This window comes from Drosophila subpulchrella, unplaced genomic scaffold (assembly GCF_014743375.2).
Source record: "Drosophila subpulchrella strain 33 F10 #4 breed RU33 unplaced genomic scaffold, RU_Dsub_v1.1 Primary Assembly Seq26, whole genome shotgun sequence".
In the NCBI taxonomy this organism is placed as follows: Eukaryota; Metazoa; Arthropoda; class Insecta; order Diptera; family Drosophilidae; genus Drosophila; species Drosophila subpulchrella.
Window position 1 is genome coordinate 1,725,637 of NW_023665556.1, and position 22,867 is coordinate 1,748,503.

Below are 22,867 nucleotides of genomic sequence, written 5' to 3' on the forward strand. Positions count from 1 at the left end.
TTAAATTAGAAACCTCGTTTCTTGGCTACATTGTTTTTTTTTAATGTAATAAAAACAGATCCTGAAAAAATTTTCACAATTTCAAGATATCCGTTACCACAAAATATTAGAGAACTTCGAAGCTTTCTGGGCCTAACTGGCTACTACCGAAAATTTGTCCGTAATTATGCAAAAATTGCAAAACCCCTTACAAAATATTTAGGAGGGGAAAATGGAAATGTTTCTAAAAAAATATCAACAAGAGTTTTAATACAGTTGGACGATTCTGCTATACAAGCTTTTAACGAACTAAAAGATAATCTAATAGCACAAGTGGAACTAGTTCAACCGGACTATAGAATAAAATTCACTTTGACAACAGACGCATCAGACGTAGCTATCGGGGCGGTATTATCACAGGATAATAAACCAATTACTTTCATTTCTAAAACACTTAATAAAACCGAGCAACTTTATGCCACAAACAAAAAAGGAACTGCTAGCCATAGTATGGGCCTTAAAAAATTTGAGAAACTATTTGTACGGAGTAATTGGTATAGAAATCCAAACAGATCATCAGTCTTTATCTTTCACGATTTCCGATAAAAAGCCCAACATAGAAATGAAAAGATGGTATTCTTTCATAGAAAGCTTTACCCCTAAAATAATATATAAACCCGGTACAGTTTTGAAAATGTAATACAATAAGCCGTTAAATCAGTTTAAACAACAGCTGTTAATAACAACGGGGAGGTTTACAATACATGAGTCACTGAAAGTTTTTGGCAGGACACGACACTTAATTGAATATGACACACCAGAAAATTAAATAAATTTATTAAAAGAGTATATTCCACCTAACATTACTGTAGGAATTCACTGTACATTAGAGGACTTATGTCACATTCAATTACCCTTAAAAAATAATTTCACTAACCAATTTCTTTTTACAAGAATCTTTTTTCAAGACATAGAAAACGATGAAGATAAAGCCATTATAATAGAAGAAACACACAGTCGAGCTCATAGGGGGCTAGATGAAAATTACAAACAAATCAGTAGGTTATATTATTGGCCAAACTTATTTACAAAATTAAAGGAATATATCAAAAATTGTGTGATTTGTAATGAAAATAAATATAACAGGCACCCAATAAAAATTCCAATCGGGGAAGCCCTTATTCCAACTAAAGAAGGAGAAAATTTACATATAGACATATACTACGCGCAAAATTTAACATTTATTACTTGTATAGACGCGTATTCCAAATTCCTTGTTGTTAAAGAAATTCAAAATAAGTTAAACATTGAAATTAGGGTAATGGAACTACTCCAACAATTTCCCCAGGCAAAAGAAATTATGACCGATAACGAACCGAGTTTTACCTCGGCCCAATTTAAATTATTTGCACAGAGGCGTGACATTACTTTGCATTACGCAGACCCAAGACATAGTACTTTAAACGGACAAGTTGAAAGGGCACACTCGACATTAACAGAAATAGCTCGCTGCATAAAAGAAGAGTTTAATTTAACTAATTATTCCGAAATAGTTATTAGAGCCGCTCAAAAATATAATCAGAGCATTCATTCCACAACAAACGAAAAACCTTTTGATATCCTTTATAATAAAATTGATCATGATAATATTCCCATTATTTTGAAAAATACACAAACAAGAATGCTAGAAACACATAATGAGAACAGAAAAGAAAAAGATTATCATGTAGGACAAGTTGTTTATGAAAAAAACATGGGGAACGAAACAAACTTAAATCAAGATATAAAAAACAAGTAGTAAAGGAAAATATGCCAAACAAAATAATAATCAACAAAAGAAATAGAATTATTTGTGAGGATGCGTGAAACACACCCTCCACATTTCGCCACTTCTATTCTTTCCGCCACGAAGGCATACAATTGGAGATTACGCCACGAAGGCCATTTATTTATAAGTTATAATATATAATATAATTATAATATAAGTCGTTACGCCACGAAGGCAATTTATTTAAGTTCAAACTAGAAGCTAAGCTTATCCGATTTAAATATTGCGCGCACCAGGGCTGGAAAACCACCCAGTGTTGGTCAACCGAGGGCCAACAGCTGATAGTGCCGATAGCGATAGGCGGGAGGTTCGATAAGAAACTGTGTTGGGAAACGAAGAAACCCGGCAAGCCGGGCTTACATGCGGCCGCAAGGGCGGAAGCTCGCTCTCATTCTCGAATGGCAGCCAAGGCGATCAGACCTAGGAGCGGACTTCTGTAGAGTAATGTCATCTTTTATTTTCTATTATTGTAATTCTTTATTTAAAATCCTGTCGCCATAAAAAGTAGACATCTTTTATTGGTTATTGTAATTCTTTATTTAAAATCTTTATTCAAAATCTGGAGCAGCATTAGTGCCGCTTCCAACGTCAAGTTGTTTCTGATTTTTACAATTTGCCTTAGGATCTAAGTAAGCCTAATTCTCGTTGCTGCGCTGCTTACAGTTGGGCGGCAGAGAGATGGCTATGTATATCTTATGTATATAAAGTGTATTTAATTATGCTCTCTTTGGCTGGAGCGCGAGGGCATGTGTATGTACTTGAGTTTGGCTGAGCGGCCGGCGTGTGCAACAGAATGCTGACACTTGCACTTTCTTTAAGCGCGCCGATCGACTCATGTTTCGGCCACTTAGGGTTTTTGACCGAGCCTTTTGTTTATAAAAACAATGCAACAAAGTGTTACAGTGTGTTTGTTTCAAGTACTCTTGGTACAGTAGATATTCGATATAAGTGCGTACTACATCTCCCTCCTTTTGAAAAATAACGTAATATTATGAAGTTATTTTGTTAATATATTTTACTTAAAGGAATATTTATTTTTTTTGTTTTTAATCTTTTTTTTTTTTTTAAATTTCTTATTTATTTTTTTTTTTTAAAGAGAATGGAATTGGGAATAATATACGTATTAAAAGAAGAAGTATTTTTAAACATGGAGTGTAAAAGTATTTCTAAACATGGTTACACTCATAAGTATTTCTAAACATGGCCATGTTAAATGCAATTATGAAATAAACATTTTTAATCTATCTTTATGTACTATTTGTTTTTTATTTTTGTTATTTATTATAGTTATGTTATCTCTATCTCCTATTTGTTCTACCCTATAAGGACCTGTATATTTCGAATCTAACTTATGTCCTGTTTCATTTTTCAATAAAACCTGATCTCCGATTTTTAAATCGAAATCTAAACTAGTTTTGTCGTAACTAATTTTCTGTTTCAGCTTATGAGATTCTAGCATTAGTCTAGCTCTCTTAATTGCCTGTTCTAATCTAAATTTGGATTCCTTAGCATAATCTTCTATATTATAAAGGGGTTTTATTTTATCTATGCTATTAAAGTGTTTTGGTAGATTTGAAGTTTTACCGAAAACTAGCTCATATGGACAATAGTCATGTGCCATGGATAAGGTTGTATTTAAAAAATATACGAAGTATCGTAGCCATACATCCCAATCTGTTTTGTCAACTGAGATGTATGAACGAATGAACTCATTTAGTGTTCTGTGGCTTCGCTCCACGGTACCTACTGTCTGGTGGTGGTGTGCAGTTGAAGTTATGTTCTTAATATGTAAGTATTTACATAGATCTTCAATAATTGAATTTTTATATTCTGTTCCCATGTCCGTAATGAACGTCTTCATTGGACCGTACTTTAGAATAAAATCTTCAAATATAGCTTTTGCTACTGTATTTGCACTTTTATTTGGTATAGGTATAGCTACTAGGTATTTGGTTAAATCGCAGATGAGTGTTACTGCGTATTCGTTTCCATTATTCGATTTTGGAAGTGGACCAATAGTATCTACAATTACTCTATCAAAAGCTCGTTGTGGAGTTTCGGTTATAGTTAGTGGGGTCTTAGTATGTTTAGTCGTTTTCGACTTTTGGCATTTAGGACATTTCTTTATGTACTCTTTTATGTCTTTGGACATATTTTTCCAGTAATAGTGTCTCTGGACCTTGGCCAAGGTTTTTGTAATGCCTGTATGACCACCTTGTATTGGATCATCATGGAATGTAGACAATATAGCTTCTTTTTCTTTATTATGTTTTATTACGGTCACCGGGTTGAGTAGCGCTACTCTCAATGATTTCAATATTTTATTGCCCATAATTTTAAAATTATCAATTGAAACAAGTTCAAAGATATTTTCCCACGGTGCCACTTTGAGTTGGCTGACTTTGTGAATACCGGCCTGCTTTTCAAGCCTTTGAAAGAATTGACCTAAGTCAATGGTTCCATTAGTATACAAATCGCTTACATCATAACTTGCTGTAATTTTCTTTCCGTGCTTAAATAAACACATTTTATTATTTACATGCAAGGTCACTACTTTACGTACTTCATCATTGTTTATGACTTCATATACGTTGGGCTTTGAAGCTTTTTCTATAGGTTGCTTATGCAATTCTATTTGATCTTTTCCTGCGCAGGATTTCTGTCTACTTTGGTTTCTGGTAGTGACTTTCAGAATTTTATTACTTGTTTGTATATTTGTTAGGTCTGTGATTGTTATTCTGGAGAGCGCATCGGCTACATAGTTGTCTTTACCCTTTAGATACTCCACCGTAAAATTATATTCCTCTAATTCAAGTCTCATTCGTGTTAGTTTGGAACTTGGATTTACCATTGAAAATAAGTATGTCAGTGCTCTATGGTCTGTTTTGACAGTGAAGTGTCTACCATAAATATATGGTCTGAAGTGTGTTATTGCCCAATGAATGGCTGCTAATTCTTGTTCTGTGGTGCTCTTGTTGCTTTCACCTTTCGTAAAGGATCTTGATGCGTATGCCACTGGAAGCTGTAGTCCATTTTTGTTTTGAGTTAGGACTGCTCCACAAGCGTATTTGCTAGCATCTGTGATTATGCAAAATTCTTTGCTAAAATCTGGATATTGCAACAGAGTAGGATTTATTAATGCTGATTTAAGATGTTCGAAGGCGTTTTGACATTGTGTTGTCCATTCGAATTTTACATCTTTCTTACATAATCTTGTTATGTGACGGGAGTATTCAGCAAAATTCTTTATAAAACGTCGGTAATAATTGCAAAATGCAACGAATCTTCTAGCGCCGTCCGCATCATGTGGGACTGGATAATTTTGAATGACGTCGTATTTTTTGTCGTCGGGCAAGATTCCTTTATCTGTGCATTTATGTCCTAAGAAAGTGACTTCATGCATGAAAAATGAACATTTTTCAGGATGTAACTTCAGGTTGTGTTTCCTACATGTCTCGAAAACATCAGTTAAGTTCTTGAGCATATGTTTTTCGGAACAACCTATGACTATTAAGTCATCCATATAAAGAAATGCTTGCGAAGGTTCTAATCCAGAGAAAGCTATAGTCATCATTCTTTGAAAAGAGTTTGGCGCTATTTTTAAACCGAATGGTAATCGCGTGAAGCGGTACGAACCATTGTTTGTTGAAAAAGATGTTATATCCCGTGAACTTTTTTCCAGTTCAATTTGATGGAAACCTGACATTAAGTCAAGGCATGAGAAGTATTTTGCTCTACCTAGTTGATCTAAAATATCATCGATTCTAGGTAATGGGAATTTATCAGACAAAAGTTTTTTATTAATTTGACGATAGTCAATTACTAATCGTCATTTTTTATTTTCCGTATTTGCAAGTGACTTTTTTGGTTCTAACAGAAGTGGGCTATTATAAGGTGATACAGAGGGTTCCACTATTTCATCATTGATGAGTTTTTGGACTTGTTTTTGAATTTCGTCTTGTTGACTATGAGGATTTCTATAATTTTTTATATATACGGGTTCATCATCAATTAATCTCAGCTTTTGTTTATAAAAATTATTGGTAGTGATCGATTCGGTTTCTTGTCCGAACACATCACTATACTGGGTGCATAATGCTGTAAGTTGTTTATTGAATTGAGGCGGGAAGTTTTTGCAAGTTGGGATAATACAATTTTTTGTCTGTCTTCTAAGTTCGTTTTTACTATGTCGTAGTTTGAAAGTGGTTCATGATGAATGTTTTTGATATAGACTACTTGATCTGTGTTTGTAGTATTTAGTAATCTTATATATGCATTTTGGACTGTTGCTATGGTATTTGCGATATAGATACCATGCTGAATTTCTTGATTCGGAATTAATACACTGTCTTCTTCTGAATTTATTTCGATTTTTCGGACGACTTGGGATCTTGCTGGCAGAATTAGGGAGTTGTTGCCAGAACTGTATGCTATTGGAACATAAATTGGATATTTTAGGTTATTTGGTCTTATTATAAGCCAGTCTTCAGACGGCTTGAAGTCTAATTGACAGTTGTATCTTTTGATAAAATCGATTCCTAGTACTCCATCACATGGAATAGCGAATTGCATATTTACGATATGGAAATCATGTTGAATTATGTACTTAGAAGTTTGAATTTCAATAGAAGTTAAGCCTTTAGATTTTGTAACTTCCTGACTTATACCCTGTATGTTTATGATGTGATTATCTTGAATGTTTTGAAAATTATCAGAATTTTCCTTCAATAAGGATATTTCCGCACCTGTGTCTAGTAAGAGAACTAATTCTTTTCCTGTTGCTACGTTCGTGAAAGTGACAAATGTATTTTGACTGAGATTTAAAGTGTGAATTTTGATGTTGTTTACTGTCGTGTATCTAAAGGTGTTTGGTAGTTTCCCAAATTTGTTTGCGCCACTCTAACATTGTTATTGTGGTTGTTGTTTCCCCCACGGCTGTTTCCGCCGCTGGTGTTTCCACCACGGTTGTTATTTCTGTTATAATTGTTATTTTGGTTATTTCTGTTATAACCATTGTTTTGATTATATCCGTTATTCTGATAATATCTGGTATTGTTATCATTTCCTCGATTATTACCTCGATTATTACCTCGTCCGCGATTTCCACCGCGCTGCGGGTAATTTTTGTAAAATAGGACAGTGTTTGGCTGTCCGGTTGCTTCTGTGCAACTGCTTACAAATTTGGATATGGCTTCATTCATTGTATTGAAGGTACCGGCTTGCATTATAGTTTTTACCTTATCTATTTGGCAATTTTTAGTCATTGCTTTCACTGCATGCCGAGTGGAATAACGTCTGGCTAACTCTAGGGATAAGCCATCTGTTATAAATGCACCTTCTAAGGATTTCGTCATCTGCTCAACCTCTTGTGTGTACTGGTTGGCAGTCTTATTGCGTTGTTGTAGGCTCATCAGTTTTGCTGACAACACTTCTACAGATTCGCCTTTGACGTTGTTTTTTAATCTGGAAATGACTTCAGCTATTGTTGTTTCATCTCCGATTAGATTTCTGGCGACACCTTTTAGCTTTGTTTTTATAATTGAAACTGCTAATTGTTCGTGTTCGCCTTTTATTGATTCTATTATTTCTAATGCATCCATAAAACTTGTTAAGTTTTCAGATTTACCATCGAAAACTGGTATAAGTTTGGATGCTGTGTTAATGAAATCAATATTAGATTGTGCCATTGTGATATTGTTTCTTATTTTATTTTCTATTAAGGAATTATCATCAGAATCTGTAGAATTATCCAGATCTGACATTAAAACAGCTGGAATAGTAAGATTATTTAAATCTTGCTCTTCTATTTTAGGATTTGTTTCTGTAAGGTCTTCTGATTCTATTTGGTCACTGTCAGTTTGTTTTGTTGATTCCGATTCATCACCAGTTTCAACTGCTAGGGAGGTGTTAAGTATAGTTGGTACCGATATGTCCAACTTAAACTTTTGTTTAATTGATATTAAATTATATCGTAGTCTGATCAAAAATTTTGATACTTGGGACCAATGATCTTGATTTAATTTTTCCTTCTGGCCATATATTAGTATTCGTGCTTCATTAAAGCATTTTACTAGAATTTCCACATGTTTTTTAATGGTATTCTTTTGAATTGGCCTGTTTTGAGTAAGTGACTTATATGATTTGTCAAAGTCAACTTTTATATTATTTAGCTGCTTATATAATTCATTCCATTCCATTATATTGTGGAGATGAATTATTTCTTGGAGACCATCATTACTATTGTTTTACCTAGTATTGGGTGTTCGTCTACTACTGATCTAACCTGTACCCCTGGGATGGTTGATAGGACAATTGCCTTTTGGGTGCTTGTGCAATGAATTAGTGGAGAGGCATCTAAATTAAATGTTTCAATATATAAGTTTTCTAACTCGTAAATGCTTACTGAAGTTGGTGCAACTAGTTGCAGAATTCTTTCTCTAAAATAGATGTCCCTATCATATGTGTTTGCAATTGCTTTTAGCGTAGCCATTTTTAATTAATTTGTTTTTATTTATTTATTTGTTTTTTATTCCATTTTCTTTAACTTTTTAAAATTTCAATACAGCAATATTTTTATAATAATGTTGTTTGTGCCAAAATGTTTAAATTTTGTCCAGATCATTTGCCTGGCTCATATATTTTTTTTTTTAGACATTTATTGTGCAATTTATAAAGTTTATAGAAACAGTTTGCGCACATTATTACAACAATTATTATAAGCAATGTATGAATTAATTCTAAGTCTATGGGGTTTGATTCTACCTTATTAATAACATTTGCAGTGGAATCCACTGTTTTTGTATCTATTAAACCCATCTTTGGGGTTGGTATTCTTAATATATATCTTGGTCTGTCAAATTCTTTTGATTTTTGAATCAATTCGTAAATGTTGTTAATGTTATTCATAAACAACTAGTTTAATATTGTTCACGTCAAAAGGGCGTTTAATTTCAGGAGGCAGTGTCGAGCGGCAGTTTTATCCAGATGTCTACATCTCGCGCGCTCGCACTGCCGTCCGCTCTCCCTCTCCATCTCTCCCCTAAGTCTCCGCTCTGCTCTGGAGCGCTTAAGTTAAGTTAGGCTTAGGCAGTTCATGTTTCAAAGTGTACTAATAAACACCTACGCTCGTCGCGAAAAAACCCCAAAAGTACTCCCGTGTTTTTTGGGTACCAATCAGTCTTGGGGCTTCAACTATTTCCAACGATCAAGCCGCATCGCCCCAACATTTTGGTTCACGTCAAATGGGCGTTTAATTTCAGGAGGCAGTGTCGAGCGGCAGTTTTATCCAGATGTCTACATCTCGCGCGCTCGCACTGCCGTCCGCTCTCCCTCTCCATCTCTCCCCTAAGTCTCCGCTCTGCTCTGGAGCGCTTAAGTTAAGTTAGGCTTAGGCAGTTCATGTTTCAAAGTGTACTAATAAACACCTACGCTCGTCGCGAAAAACCCCAAAAGTACTCCCGTGTTTTTTTGGGTACCATTCAGTCTTGGGGCTTCAACTATTTCCATCGATCAAGCCGCACCGCCCCAACATTTTGGTCCTTCGAGCCGGATTTCAAAATCTTTGGATTTTCCTCTCCTGGAGTTTTCTTTGATTTTGTCCCAGCAGGCTTGAACCGCTCCAGATAAGTTCCACTTACTATAATTGCCGGTCATACGCCAGTTTTTCGAACCCTATTTCGACTAACTTTCTGTATGATATATTGTCTAAATCCAAAAGTGATTAATCCGACGCAACGGCATTTAATATATGTATTTCGATTCCGTTACTTGTGCCCGACATTATTCCAGTTTCCTTTGCCCACAATTGTACACTTGAAACAATTCCAGAAGATATTTCAGTGCTACTATTCAACAAAAATATTTCTGAAATATATTTTCAATTCCAATTGTGTGTAAAATATAACTCAGCCACAGTAAAAAATTCCCGATCATAAAGATTGTCCTTAAGATTTGCACTCTTTATTTTTTACTGTGTTCCAGCTGCATGTGTATATTTACAAAAACAATCTAATACAGTCCACTCGAACTACTTTTTTCTAATACAGTCCACTCCAACTACTTTTCTCGACCTACAAATACGGCTATACTATTTCTAAAATTAAAAACAAAGTGACAATATCCACAAATTTACTCCAGCAAATCGTTTGCAATTTAGTTGTGCAGGTGACAAACAAACGCACCGACATACAAACATAAGCGAAGTCTTTCCAATTCCCGCAACGTTATTCCGCTACTCGCACCCCACATATGTACATATGTACAGTGTGCATACATACGTATATCGCCAGTGCACAGTGGGTCAATAGCTCACAAAAAGTGTTCCTTTCAAACAAACAATATTAAAGTCCGTAATTCCTTACATAAGTCCGACCATCCGATATAATAAATATTTATTGCCTATCCGACAGTGTGACCGTATATATTTACAATCTTAATTGGTTCCTAAATTCCAATTTGATTCCAATCCGTTTCCTTACATCTGAATTAAAATTCTAAATTATTTAACGTCATGGCAACATCAGTAAAATCCGCTTTAACCCGATTTATGGCCACAGCTGACTGTCTGATCCACTTTGAGGCCACTGTGAACGCTCCAGGTGCTCCTACACCAACGTTATCCGTCTGTAACATCCGTCGCGATCACCTCAATTCCTTGTGGCAAACGGTAAAGGCAGCATACGACATATGCTCCGACAGCATTATATCTGCCGGCGAGAGCGCCGCAGACACAAAATCCATACTAAAGTCCACGTATTACCAAACGTACTCCACTTACGAAATATTTGCCGCGCAGTTGATGGAACAAATCCAAAAAGGCTCCTCCCAAATACCTCAAGCTCCAGTAACTCCGTCCCGAAATTCCACGTCTTATGGCTGTCGGCTCCCTCCTATCGACACAGAGGTTTTCTCTGGCGACTATCTTCGCTGGCCGACTTTCCGGGACCTTTTCACGGCAATATACATAGACAATCCGAGTCTAACGCCCGTTGAAAAATTATTCCACTTAAATTCAAAAACAAATGGCGAAGCTCATTCCATAGTTTCAAGATCCCCACTCACCAATGATGGCTTTCGCTCAGCCTGGAATAACCTAACTGAGCGTTTCGAAAATAAGCGATTGCAGGTTAACAGTCACCTGAAAACACTTTTCAATGTGCAATCCATAGCACAGGAGTCGGGAGCAGCCTTAAAGGAACTTCAACGCACTTTTCAAGGTTGCTTAACTTCCTTAAAATTTTCCGGTGTTAATATTGAGAATTGGGACCCTATCCTGGTTTATATGTGCTCGACAAAACTACCAAAGCTCACTCTCTCACTATGGGAGCAATCCATCCAAAATAAAGCCGAAATTCCTACGTGGCTTGAGCTTGATTCATATTTGACAGAGCGCCATCGAACTCTTGAGGCCGTCGATAGCTTCCGATCTGCCAATTTCCACCACGTCCAGTCCAAAGACACAAATCGAGTGGCAGAATTTCCAAAAATAAATTCCTTCAACACAAGGTTAGTTCCGATACCCAAGGGCTGCGATCTGTGTTCCAAGAAGAACCACCCCGTGCGTATATGTCCACGCTTCTTACAGATGACGGTAGACGATCGCCTAGCCTGTATTCAAAGGAAGCAGTTGTGCTCCAATTGCTTTGCAAGTAGCCATCAATTCCGGGATTGCACAAGCGCTCACAACTGTCTCACTTGCCAAGATCGGCATCACACATTGCTGCATCGAAACAGCGGCCCTACTACTCCGACGATTCCATCCGACCCTCCAAGGCCAGTAACCGCCTCAGTTCCACACATCATTTCGTCCTATTCAGCGCAAGTTTCCGTACAAAAAGTCCCTCCTAAGAATACTCCATCCGAGTATTGGGTTCCATACCCATCCTTGGATGGCAGACGTACTCGAGGTATTAAATCCTACCAATGCCGAGTCTGCCAAAAGATCCATCCTCTACGGAAGTGCCACCACTTTCTACGGCTAAGCCCCCAGGATCGGCTCCAGGAAGTACATATCCAGAAGTACTGCTCCAATTGCTTGGCTCACAATCATACCAAGGACTCCTGCCGTAGTGGTCATCACTGCCACAAGTGTGGAAAGGACCACCACACTCTCCTACATACCGACGACCGATCTACACTTCCAACGTATTCCTGAGCCTACTATCCTGAGGTTCTTGCTACGGGTGTCCTCGCAAGGGGGGGGAGAATGTTCACGTCAAAAGGGCGTTTAATTTCAGGAGGCAGTGTCGAGCGGCAGTTTTATCCAGATGTCTACATCTCGCGCGCTCGCACTGCCGTCCGCTCTCCCTCTCCATCTCTCCCCTAAGTCTCCGCTCTGCTCTGGAGCGCTTAAGTTAAGTTAGGCTTAGGCAGTTCATGTTTCAAAGTGTACTAATAAACACCTACGCTCGTCGCGAAAAACCCCAAAAGTACTCCCGTGTTTTTTTGGGTACCATTCAGTCTTGGGGCTTCAACTATTTCCATCGATCAAGCCGCACCGCCCCAACAAATATTATTAATTTTGATTTTACTTTTTTTTTTTGTTTTTGACCAATTATTATCATATTTTACATATAATTTCCTGCCTATTTTGTGTATGGTTTTAAGGCCATACTCTAATCGGGCAACTTTTATGTCGCTCAATTTTTACAATTGTTTTTATAAAATAAATGAAAAAATATGCATCGCAGTGCAATTAAAAAAATTTTTGCAACGCAGTGCAAAGATAAAAAAAATTATGCGCTCTTGGTAGCGCTGTCGGTTCACACTTCCTTGGTACCGGTGCTGGCTGCACAGGTGTACTTCATGGTGGGGCACCGGTGCTGGCTACACAGGTGTACTCGCAGAACGGGGAGCACAGTGGTCCCTCGCAGTCATCTAGGCACGTCTTCTTTAGTTTTGGGATGGCTACTTTTCCTGGAGGAGGCAATGTGTTTTTATTTTTTGAAATATTTTGTATTACAGGGTAGGTGGATGTGGCTGTAGCTGTGGTCTGATTTTTTCGTTCTGATAGCAAATTTTTTAGGTATTCGACTTCGGCATGTATTTTTACCGAGTCGTTCCACTGTATTGCTTTGCCGCTGTTGAGCAGCTTCAGTAGATGAGCCTTTCTGGCTTTTAATCTTTTGACCACGCCACTTCTTTTGGCACACATCACACTCTACTCACTGCGTTTCTTCTCTTGTTCTTGTTGTTGCTGCCGTTTTTGCTGTTGTTGCCTTTGTTGTTGCTGTTGTCTTTGTTGTTGTTGATTGCTGCTGTCGCCTTGGTTGCTGTTTTATTTTTCGAAGTCCCGATCCATGTCCAGATCCAGGTCCAGATCCTTTAGGACCAAAGTCACGGTCGCCATGTAGAGTAATGTCATCTTTTATTTTCTATTATTGTAATTCTTTATTTAAAATCCTGTCGCCATAAAAAGTAGACATCTTTTATTGGTTATTGTAATTCTTTATATAAAATCTTTATTCAAAATCTGGAGCAGCATTAGTGCCGCTTCCAACGTCAAGTTGTTTCTGATTTTTACAATTTGCCTTAGGATCTAAGTAAGCCTAATTCTCGTTGCTGCGCTGCTTACAGTTGGGCGGCAGAGAGATGGCTATGTATATCTTATGTATATAAAGTGTATTTAATTATGCTCTCTTTGGCTGGAGCGCGAGGGCATGTGTATGTAATTGAGTTTGGCTGAGCGGCCGGCGTGTGCAACAGAATGCTGACACTTGCACTTTCTTTAAGCGCGCCGATCGACTCATGTTTCGGCCACTTAGGGTTTTTGACCGAGCCTTTTGTTTATAAAAACAATGCAACAAAGTGTTACAGTGTGTTTGTTTCAAGTACTCTTGGTACAGTAGATATTCGATATAAGTGCATACTACACTTCAACCCGGAGTGGTACAGCGGCACGAGCGTCGGCACGCCGGATCCAAGGAGTAAGTGGGACAGACAATAGCGATCAGACTGAGTGCGAGTAGGGGTAGTAGTAGTAGTACTAGCGAATAATAAAGACAAGAGAGAATGAAGAAGTATGTGTCCGTGTGAATTTGTGTATTTTTCGGGAACCCACGTGCAGTGATTTGTGCCGGTCGGGAATCGTGTTGCGCCAGAGCTGCTTACTCAGTGCAAACGACCACCCGATCGCCCACAAGGAGCACAGGAAAGGATCGCCTCTGGCCACCCTCTCCTGGGAACTCCGCCCCAAATACGGTTTAGGTAGCCGCGAGCCACGTGCAGTGATCTGTGCCGGTCGGGAATCGTGTTGCGCCAGAGAAGCTTACTCAGTGCAAACGACCACTCGATCGACCACAGGGAGCACAGGGAAGGGTCGCCTCCGGCCATCCTCCCCTCGGATCCCTACCCCCTACCCCAGTAGCTTGTGAGTCGCACATCCAGGGGGGAACGGCCACGCCGTCCAGTTTTGTTGGTATTTTCTCAGGGATCGGCTACGCCACTCGTTTCGTTAGCATTTTCGCCGGGAGCAGCCCCGCCCTCCACTATACTTTTCGGGTGCCGTGTTGCGCTAGAGCTGCTTACTCGGTGCAATGCGGATACTCTGGCCTCCTTTCCCCACAAATCCCCGCGGCAACTCCCCGTCCAGTTTCGTCCCAATACTTTTCTACAAATTTAACTGTAGAGGACCCTGGCCGGACTGAGTTTTATCCCAGCCCATGAAAAAGGTCCTTACAGTTTGGCGCCCGAACAGGGACGAATAAGGATGACTAGATATCCTTCAGGAGAGTTGGGTTTTTACCACCAACCGCATGGCCTAAAGACCCATGTCCAGTAGACGAGATTTAGAGAAAGATAGGAGACCGCAGGAATAGTTAGAGTAGGGGATCCCGTAACGCTGCGCCCGCCAACGCCAACCCACTCCCGGAGCGCCACATAGCCACGTGGCCTCCTACGAAGCCGTCAAGCGCGTATCACGCCCTGAGCAGCGCCCTCAGCGACAGCAGCGCCCAGTCGCGCCCACAGCAGCGCCAACCGCACCGGACACGTGGTCACCAGCCACAAAACGAGCGTCACCAGGAGCGCGCAACGAGCGGCCCCGCGCCCTCAGCAGCGTTCAGCGCCCATCGGGCGGCGTCAGTGCACCACCAGCGGCACCCACCCACGTGCTCACCAGGAGCACGCACAGCGCGGCCACCGCGCCCTAGCAGCGTCACCCGCGCCGCCAGCCGCGTTATCAGCAGCGCAGACCCAGCAGCGTCCCGCGCCGTGCAGTGCCACCCACGTGGCCATCAGGTGCCCACAGAGCACCACCAGCAGCGCCAACAACAGCGCCGGACACGTGGTCATCAGCCACACAACGAGCGTCACCAGGAGCACGCAACGAGCGGCCCCGCGCCCTCAGCAGCGTTCAGCGCCCATCGGGCGGCGTCATTTGCACCACCAGCAGCACCCACCGAGTGCATACCGAGTGCCCACCGAGCGCCACCAGCAGCGCCCACAGCAGCGCCCATCAGCAGCGCCCAACCGCGCCCTCAGCAGCGCCAACCGCGCCGGATACGTGGTCACCCGCCACGCTACGAGCGCCACCAGGAGCGCCCAACGATCAGCACCGCCGCTCACCAGCCGCACTCACCAAGCGCCAACGGGAGCGCCAGCCGCAACCACATCGGTCAGCCAGTGCCGCACGTCAGCAGCACCTGCCGTGCGCCCAGCGCCCAGTCACGCCACTAGGAGCGCTCACCGAGTGATCCCCAGCAGAGCCATCGGCAGCGCCACCGCGCGTATGCCCGGTGTCTCGGGAAAGAAAACGTCAGAGGACGCAGAATCAAAGCCAGATCCGGCAGCTGCCGGACTGAAAGAGGACAGGTTTTTCACCGCATCCGGGGGTGATTCTACGACCGCAAACATGGGGGTCAGGTGGATCGCCTACCGCCGGAAGGACGAGCTGCAGGCTCTGCTAAAAGAGTTTGGACTTGACTCGATCGGCCAAGTAGACGAACTACGACCACGATTGGCATCCTTCATCGGCGGAGGAGACCAGAGCCCGGCTCTACGAGAGCGCTTTGCCGCACTGGAGGCAATATACCCGGAAGCACCCACCCAGAGGACGTCCACCAGTCGGGCCACCTCACCGATGCCCGGAATTGAGGATCACACGCTTCCCGTGCCCTGCTTAGGGAACCTACGGAAAAGCCCTGGACGGGAGATACCGGCCGCCAACCCAGCCGCCCATCTTCCGCACAGCCCTATATCCGCGGCCGTGCTCGCCGAGAAACTGCGAGGATGGGGCGTACTTTTTGACGGACAGTCAGACCCCGTTCATTTTATAGAACGCATAGAGGAAGGTGCCACTGCCTACAATGTGAGAACGAGTGACATACCGAGGGCCGTCATTGGACTTCTCTCAGGCCGCGCCGAAGGCTGGTACCAGGCATACCAAATGCACACCGAGCCATGGGAAACTTTCCGGAGAGAGTTTCTGGAGTTTTTCTTGCCTCCGCGGTACTACCAGAGCCTAGAAAATGCCATCCGGACCAGGCAACAACAAGTGGGCGAACCCTTCAAAATATACGTAGTGGAATTACGCCTGATGATGCAACGCGCCAAGTACTCACTAGACCAGGAGCTCGAGCGGATCTACGAGAATTTGATGCCGGAGTACCAGCTTTTCATACGGCGACATGAGTTCTCCTCACTAGAGGGGCTTACCCAACTGGCAACTGCGTTCGAAATCGCACGGGATCGAGACCCCGTTCGACATGCAGCCCTAATTCCAACCGCAAGCTGGAATTCCGGCAGGGAGAGCAGCGGAAGACCCGCACCTAGACCCCAGAACTTTCTCGCTCCAACGCCCTCTGGACCCAGGAGGCCGGCGATATCCAACGGGATGATCGCCCAGGCAGCGGAACCACCGGTTGACATCGGCCGAGCTTGTCACCGCTGCGGAGAAATTGGACACTTCGCACGAGAATGCCGAAACCCACCGCTGATGCACTGCTGGGACTGTGGGAAACGAAACATCCGTACCATCGACTGCTGCCGCCGGACGGAAAACGGCCAGGGTCGCCGCCCACGTCGGGAGCCTGCGGTGACCCACTCGGTGCTCCCCCATCACTAGATTCCCCACTCCGCCTGGCGGGGGGCGGATTATTGCCAATGTTACCATCGAGGGACAACCTTTCTCGGCAACAATTGACACAGGAGCCACGCGAAGCTTTGTTAGCGAAGCGATCGCCAAGCGCTTAGACTCAGGAAGAAACAGCAGAGAAGTCCGCTCCCGCATCTCTCTGGCGGATGGATCCCAGAAAGAGGTGACCAAGGCCCTCCAGGCGCAAGTCGGCTTAAACGACCGACCGATCGGGCTGACGCTACTAGTCCTGCCAACGATCCTGGATGAAGTGATTTTGGGCATCGACTTTCTTTGCGCCATCAGCGCAACTCTAATCTGCGGGCAAGTCTGCTTGCAACTAGCCCCACCGGCCACCCGGAAGGTAGAACCAACCCCAGATACGCGGGCGACTCCTACGGCCGCAACCGCGCAATCCCCAAGCACACCCGGTACGCCGCAATCATCGCAAGGCACCGAGGGGGGAACCAAAACAGTTCCAAAGCCTGCTCCGAGGACTCACATAAAGCCAAGCGCGCCAGTGCGGAAGACAAGTCCTGACCCCTCGGGACCCCCATTGTCGAGGAACCCGTCAGGCGACACCGCGGGAACCTGCATCACCATGGAGAACAGGTACGGCCTACAGCCGCAGGCGGACGCCGCCACGGCAAAGGAGAAGAACCCGTTTCGACGCCCCTCCACGAGCGCCATGTTGGCCACCACAACGGTGGAAACTCACACGCGCAAGCCAGCCACCTCACCTGGGCCTCGGGAACCACAACGGAAAATCAGTGTATATCAGCTGCCAGCCCAGTCGGACGCAGCCAGCGCACGGAAGCACAACCCGTTCCGGAGCCACTGTCCCCACGGACACCTGGCCACTGTAGCGGAGGACCCAACCAGGCTACAGGTGACCGAAGAACCTCACTCCGAGGAAACCGCCCACTTTCTACAGGAGGAGCTACAGCTTTTCGACGAGCTAAGCGGGCCAACGGAGATCGCCGAGCATACCATCACTCTCCGGGATAATAAGCCACTAAAGCAGCGGTATTATCCAAAGAACCCCGCCATGCAGAGCATAATCAATCAGCAGTTGGACGAGTTATTACGAGACGACCGAATCGAGCCCTCTCGTAGCCCGCACAGCGCCCCGCTGGTGCTCGTGCGGAAGAAGACAGGGGATATGCGGATGTGCGTCGACTATCGACAACTCAACGCACATTCCATACCCGATGCGTACCCACTCCCACGAATCAACCACATATTGGAGCGGCTACGGAACGCCCGGTTCATCTCAACGCTGGATCTTAAGAATGGATACTGGCAGATCCCTATGGCGGAAGGAAGCCGCGAATGCACGGCTTTCACCGTCCCTGGGCGTGGACTCTTCCACTGGAAAGTCATGCCCTTTGGACTGCATTCTGCCCCAGCAACGTTCCAGCGAGCCCTTGACAGCGTCATCGGGCCGGATATGGAACCCCACGCCTTCGCCTACTTGGATGACATCATCGTCATCGGGGCGACGTGGGAGGAACATGCCAGGAATCTCAGGGAAGTCTTCCGACGACTACGGGAAGCAAAGTTCCGGCTGAATCAAGGCAAGTGCAAGTTTTTCCAGAAAATGCTGGTATACTTAGGCCACTTGATCAGCGAAGAAGGCATCAGGACGGACCCAGATAAGATAGCTGCTATCCAGGGACTACGCCCGCCAACCAAGGTCAAGGAACTCCGTCGCCATTTGGGCATAGCATCTTGGTATCGACGCTTCGTCCAGGATTTCGCCTCCATCGTTCAGCCCATGTCCCGACTCCTCAGGAAGGGGGTCAAGTGGAGCTGGGAGGAGCCCCAACAGCAGGCATTTGAGACACTCAAAGCTAGACTAACGGCCGCTACGGTACTGGCCTGCCCAAATTTTGAACACAAGTTCCTGCTTCAGACGGATGCAAGTGATGCAGGACTTGGAGCAGTCCTCACTCAGAGCATCGATGGAGAGGAAAAGGTCATCGCCTACGTAAGTCGACGCCTCGAGCGAGCCGAGGAAAACTACTCCACTACCGAAAAGGAGTGCCTCGCCATAGTTTGGGCCACGCGGAAGCTACGCTGCTACTTGCTCGACGTGATTACGGATCACCTCGCTCTCAAGTGGTTGAACTCGATTGACAACCCCACGGGCCGCATAGCCCGGTGGGCTCTGGAGCTGCAACAATACCAGTTTACCGTCCTCTATCGGAAGGGCAAATACAACGTTGTCGCCGACGCCCTCTCCCGACAACCCCTAGGGATGCTTCAGCTGATCGCGGAACACGGAACTCAGTGCAAATGGATCCAGAGGATGCAAGAAGAAGTCCAGAGGCGCCCCGAAAAGTTTCCGGATTACACTCTGGATCACGGACAGCTGTATCGACACATCGGACACACCTCAGACGTGGGAAACAGCAACCCATGGAAGCTTTGCGTGCATCGAGAGCAGAGACAACGAGTGCTGGAGGAATGCCACGACCACCCTTCTGCTGGTCACCTGGGCATACGGAAGACTCGCAGACGGATTGCCCAACGATATTTCTGGCCGGGATTACATCGAGACGTTGTGCGGTACGTCACCAGATGCTTGGTTTGCCAACAATACAAGGTGAGTCAACGCAAACCGGCGGGCAAAATGCTCACCCGCCATCCCACGGAACCATTCGAGCTCGTCGGAGCCGACTTCGTTGGACCTCTTCCTCGGACCCGACGAGGGAATACCATGCTGCTCGTATTTATAGATGTCTTTTCCAAATGGGTCGAGATCATACCCCTAAAGAAGGCCACAGCCGCCCAACTGGAGTTTGGATTTCGGGAAAGGATAATATCCCGCTTTGGAGCCCCCAGGACTTTGATTTGCGACAACGGCACGCAGTTCACCAGCCGCGGTTTCAAGACATTCTGTCGCACTAACGGCATCAAACTGGAATACACAGCCCCCTATTCCCCGCAGCAGAACCCCACCGAACGGGCAAACCGGACCATCAAGACAATGATAGCCCAGTACGTGGACCAGGATCACAGGACATGGGATCAGCTACTGCCAGAGATCTCGCTGGCCATAAACACGAGCATCTCAGATAGCACCGGTTTCAGCCCCGCCTATCTGGTGCAGGGTAGGGAACCCAGATTGCCAGGGGCCCTCTTTGATGTGGTCACGCCTGGTCTACACTCGTCGCCGTTGGACCCCACTGAGCGAGCTAAACGACTTCAGGAAGCTTTCCGCACTGCGCTGGAAACCAACCAGATGGCTTCTCAGGAACAAGGCCGCCACTACAATTTGCGACGTCGCGAGTGGAGACCTCAGCTCGGATCACAGGTTATGGTCCGCCTCCACCACCTGTCAAAGGCCAGCGAAGGCTTTAACGCGAAGCTTGCTCCTAAGTACTCGGGGCCATTTAAGGTGCTGAAGTTCCTCTCCCCGAATATCGTCAGGATACAACATATGGAAAACAGGAAGAGGCGAACAGCAGGAGTAGGCGACCTGAAGGAGTACCACCAACGCAGTGACCAACTAGGGGACCCGGAAGAAGCCACCGGAGAGAGCGCGTGCCCAACATAAGGGAGTCGACGAATGTACCCACTAGATAAGTCGATCCTCGCACTCAGGCAGGGCCAGTAAGGAACGTAGGCCTAGGCTAATATTCTAGCAATTTACAGATCGGAACTACAACAACAGGATGGAGCCTTTCTACCCAAACTTCGTCGCAGGGGTCTACCAACCGGTCGACCACCGTGACTCGGACACGGATACCAATGACGGCGCACCCCCCTGCCGGGACTCGGTCCTGTCAGACCGGAGCCCCACACCACCCAGCTTCAGCCCAATCCTCAGCCTCCAGTCACGCGAAGCTCGTAACGGCGACTTCATCTCCACCGTGCCGTGGTCGCCGGACGCAAGCATTGCAGTTAGCGGCGAGCCACCTGCGGCGTTTGCAGTTGGAGCATCGGGGGACGAGGACGACGACTCGACAGCACCCACGGTGGCCCGTTTGGCACGGCTGCAGGTCTTCGAATCCGGCGAACCGGGGACGGCAACAGTTCACCGTTCGGTGGATGCTTGGATCCAGAGCCAGGATCACCACGCGTTCGCACCCGGCTACCTTGGGCAATGCCGACGGGAAGCCGAACGATGCCCCTCGGGAAGCCCGATGTCTTCCGATGACTCCTCTGTGGCGATGGACGGTCGCTTTGGAGCCTGGCAACTTCGCGCGCCCCAACAGCCGGTCATCGACGAAGCCAACCGGGCCTGGGAGGACTACGGCGGCTACGTCAACCCAGAGCCTGGGGAAGCCGACGTCGGGAGGAGACTCAGCTCCGGGCACGGTTCCGACGAAGCCAACGAGGAGGAGGACGAGGCCAACGAGGAGGAGGACGAGGCCAACGAGGAGGAGGACGAAGCCAACGAGGAGGAGGACGACGCCAACGAGGAGGACGCAGGACCCGCTGCTGGCCAGGACCCAGGAGTCAAAGGAAACGCTCCCCAGGGTTTCGTAGACCCGCCACCGCCGGCCCTACCAGAGGCATCGCCCGGACCACCACCAGAGCGGCCCCCGAGGGCATCTCCCAGAACGCCGCGACAGACGTCACCCCCAGGAGGTGGAAGCCACTATACCAGTCCGCTACCACGAACGCCCGGACGTTTGCAAAGCTCCCCACGAACCCCGGAAGGGATGTTTCGACCGCACAGCCAGCGATCGCCGCACCCAATATCACCGGGTCTGGGCACCTCTGCGCGCGCCGTACCGCAAACTCCCGGCCGCACGATCGCACCAAGCAAGCTGGGCTGGGAACCGGACCTGAAATTGTTCCTCAGCAGGGAAGAGGAGGATGAGGTCCTGCAAGCCCTCCGGGAGTGTCCGGACGCTGGACAAGTTATGGAGGAGGCCCAGTGGATCGTCGCCCCAGTCGTCTGGAGGGTAGGCACCCACCACCGACGACTGCCTACAGCCCTAGTCGCATCCATCCAGGAGCAGGATCGACGGAGGGTGCGCTACCTGCGCCAGATCGGGGGTCATCGGTTCCGAGTCACCATCACCGCCGGGCGGGAGGTGATCGTTTCCCTCCGCCATAATCACGCCGAAGAAAGGGGGGGGTGTGAGGATGCGTGAAACACACCCTCCACATTTCGCCACTTCTATTCTTTCCGCCACGAAGGCATACAATTGGAGATTACGCCACGAAGGCCATTTATTTATAAGTTATAATATATAATATAATTATAATATAAGTCGTTAGGCCACGAAGGCAATTTATTTAAGTTCAAACTAGAAGCTAAGCTTATCCGATTTAAATATTGCGCGCACCAGGGCTGGAAAACCACCCAGTGTTGGTCAACCGAGGGCCAACAGCTGATAGTGCCGATAGCGATAGGCGGGAGGTTCGGTAAGAAACTGTGTTGGGAAACGAAGAAACCCGGCAAGCCGGGCTTACATGCGGCCGCAAGGGCGGAAGCTCGCTCTCATTCTCGAATGGCAGCCAAGGCGATCAGACCTAGGAGCGGACTTCAACCCGGAGTGGTACAGCGGCACGAGCGTCGGCACGCCGGATCCAAGGAGTAAGTGGGACAGACAATAGCGATCAGACTGAGTGCGAGTAGGGGTAGTAGTAGTAGTACTAGCGAATAATAAAGACAAGAGAGAATGAAGAAGTATGTGTCCGTGTGAATTTGTGTATTTTTCGGGAACCATCGTGCAGTGATTTGTGCCGGTCGGGAATCGTATTGCGCCAGAGCTGCTTACTCAGTGCAAACGACCACCCGATCGCCCATAAGGAGCATAGGAAAGGATCGCCTCTGGCCACCCCCTCCTGGGAACCCCGCCCCAATTACGGTTTAGGTAGGCGCGAGCCACGTGCAGTGATTTGTGCCGGTCGGGAATCGTGTTGCGCCAGAGCTGCTTACTCAGTGCAAACGACCACCCGATCGCCCACAAGGAGCACAGGAAAGGATCGCCTCTGGCCACCCTCTCCTGGGAACCCCGCCCCAAATA

The 22,867-nt window shown here is 45.9% G+C and overlaps 1 protein-coding gene across 1 annotated transcript in view; it reads left to right on the forward strand.

Moving 5' to 3' along the window:
- Window positions 1-22,438, forward strand: part of LOC119559621 (mucin-1-like) — a 38,030-nt gene extending 15,592 nt beyond the window's left edge. The window contains exons 2-6 of the mRNA XM_037872656.1: window positions 14,737-15,636; window positions 15,745-16,040; window positions 20,528-21,175; window positions 21,365-21,796; window positions 22,187-22,438. Coding sequence (XP_037728584.1) covers window positions 14,737-15,636; window positions 15,745-16,040; window positions 20,528-21,175; window positions 21,365-21,796; window positions 22,187-22,438 — 2,528 coding nt within the window. The remainder of the gene's footprint in view (window positions 1-14,736; window positions 15,637-15,744; window positions 16,041-20,527; window positions 21,176-21,364; window positions 21,797-22,186) is intronic.
- Window positions 22,439-22,867: the final 429 nt, after the last annotated feature.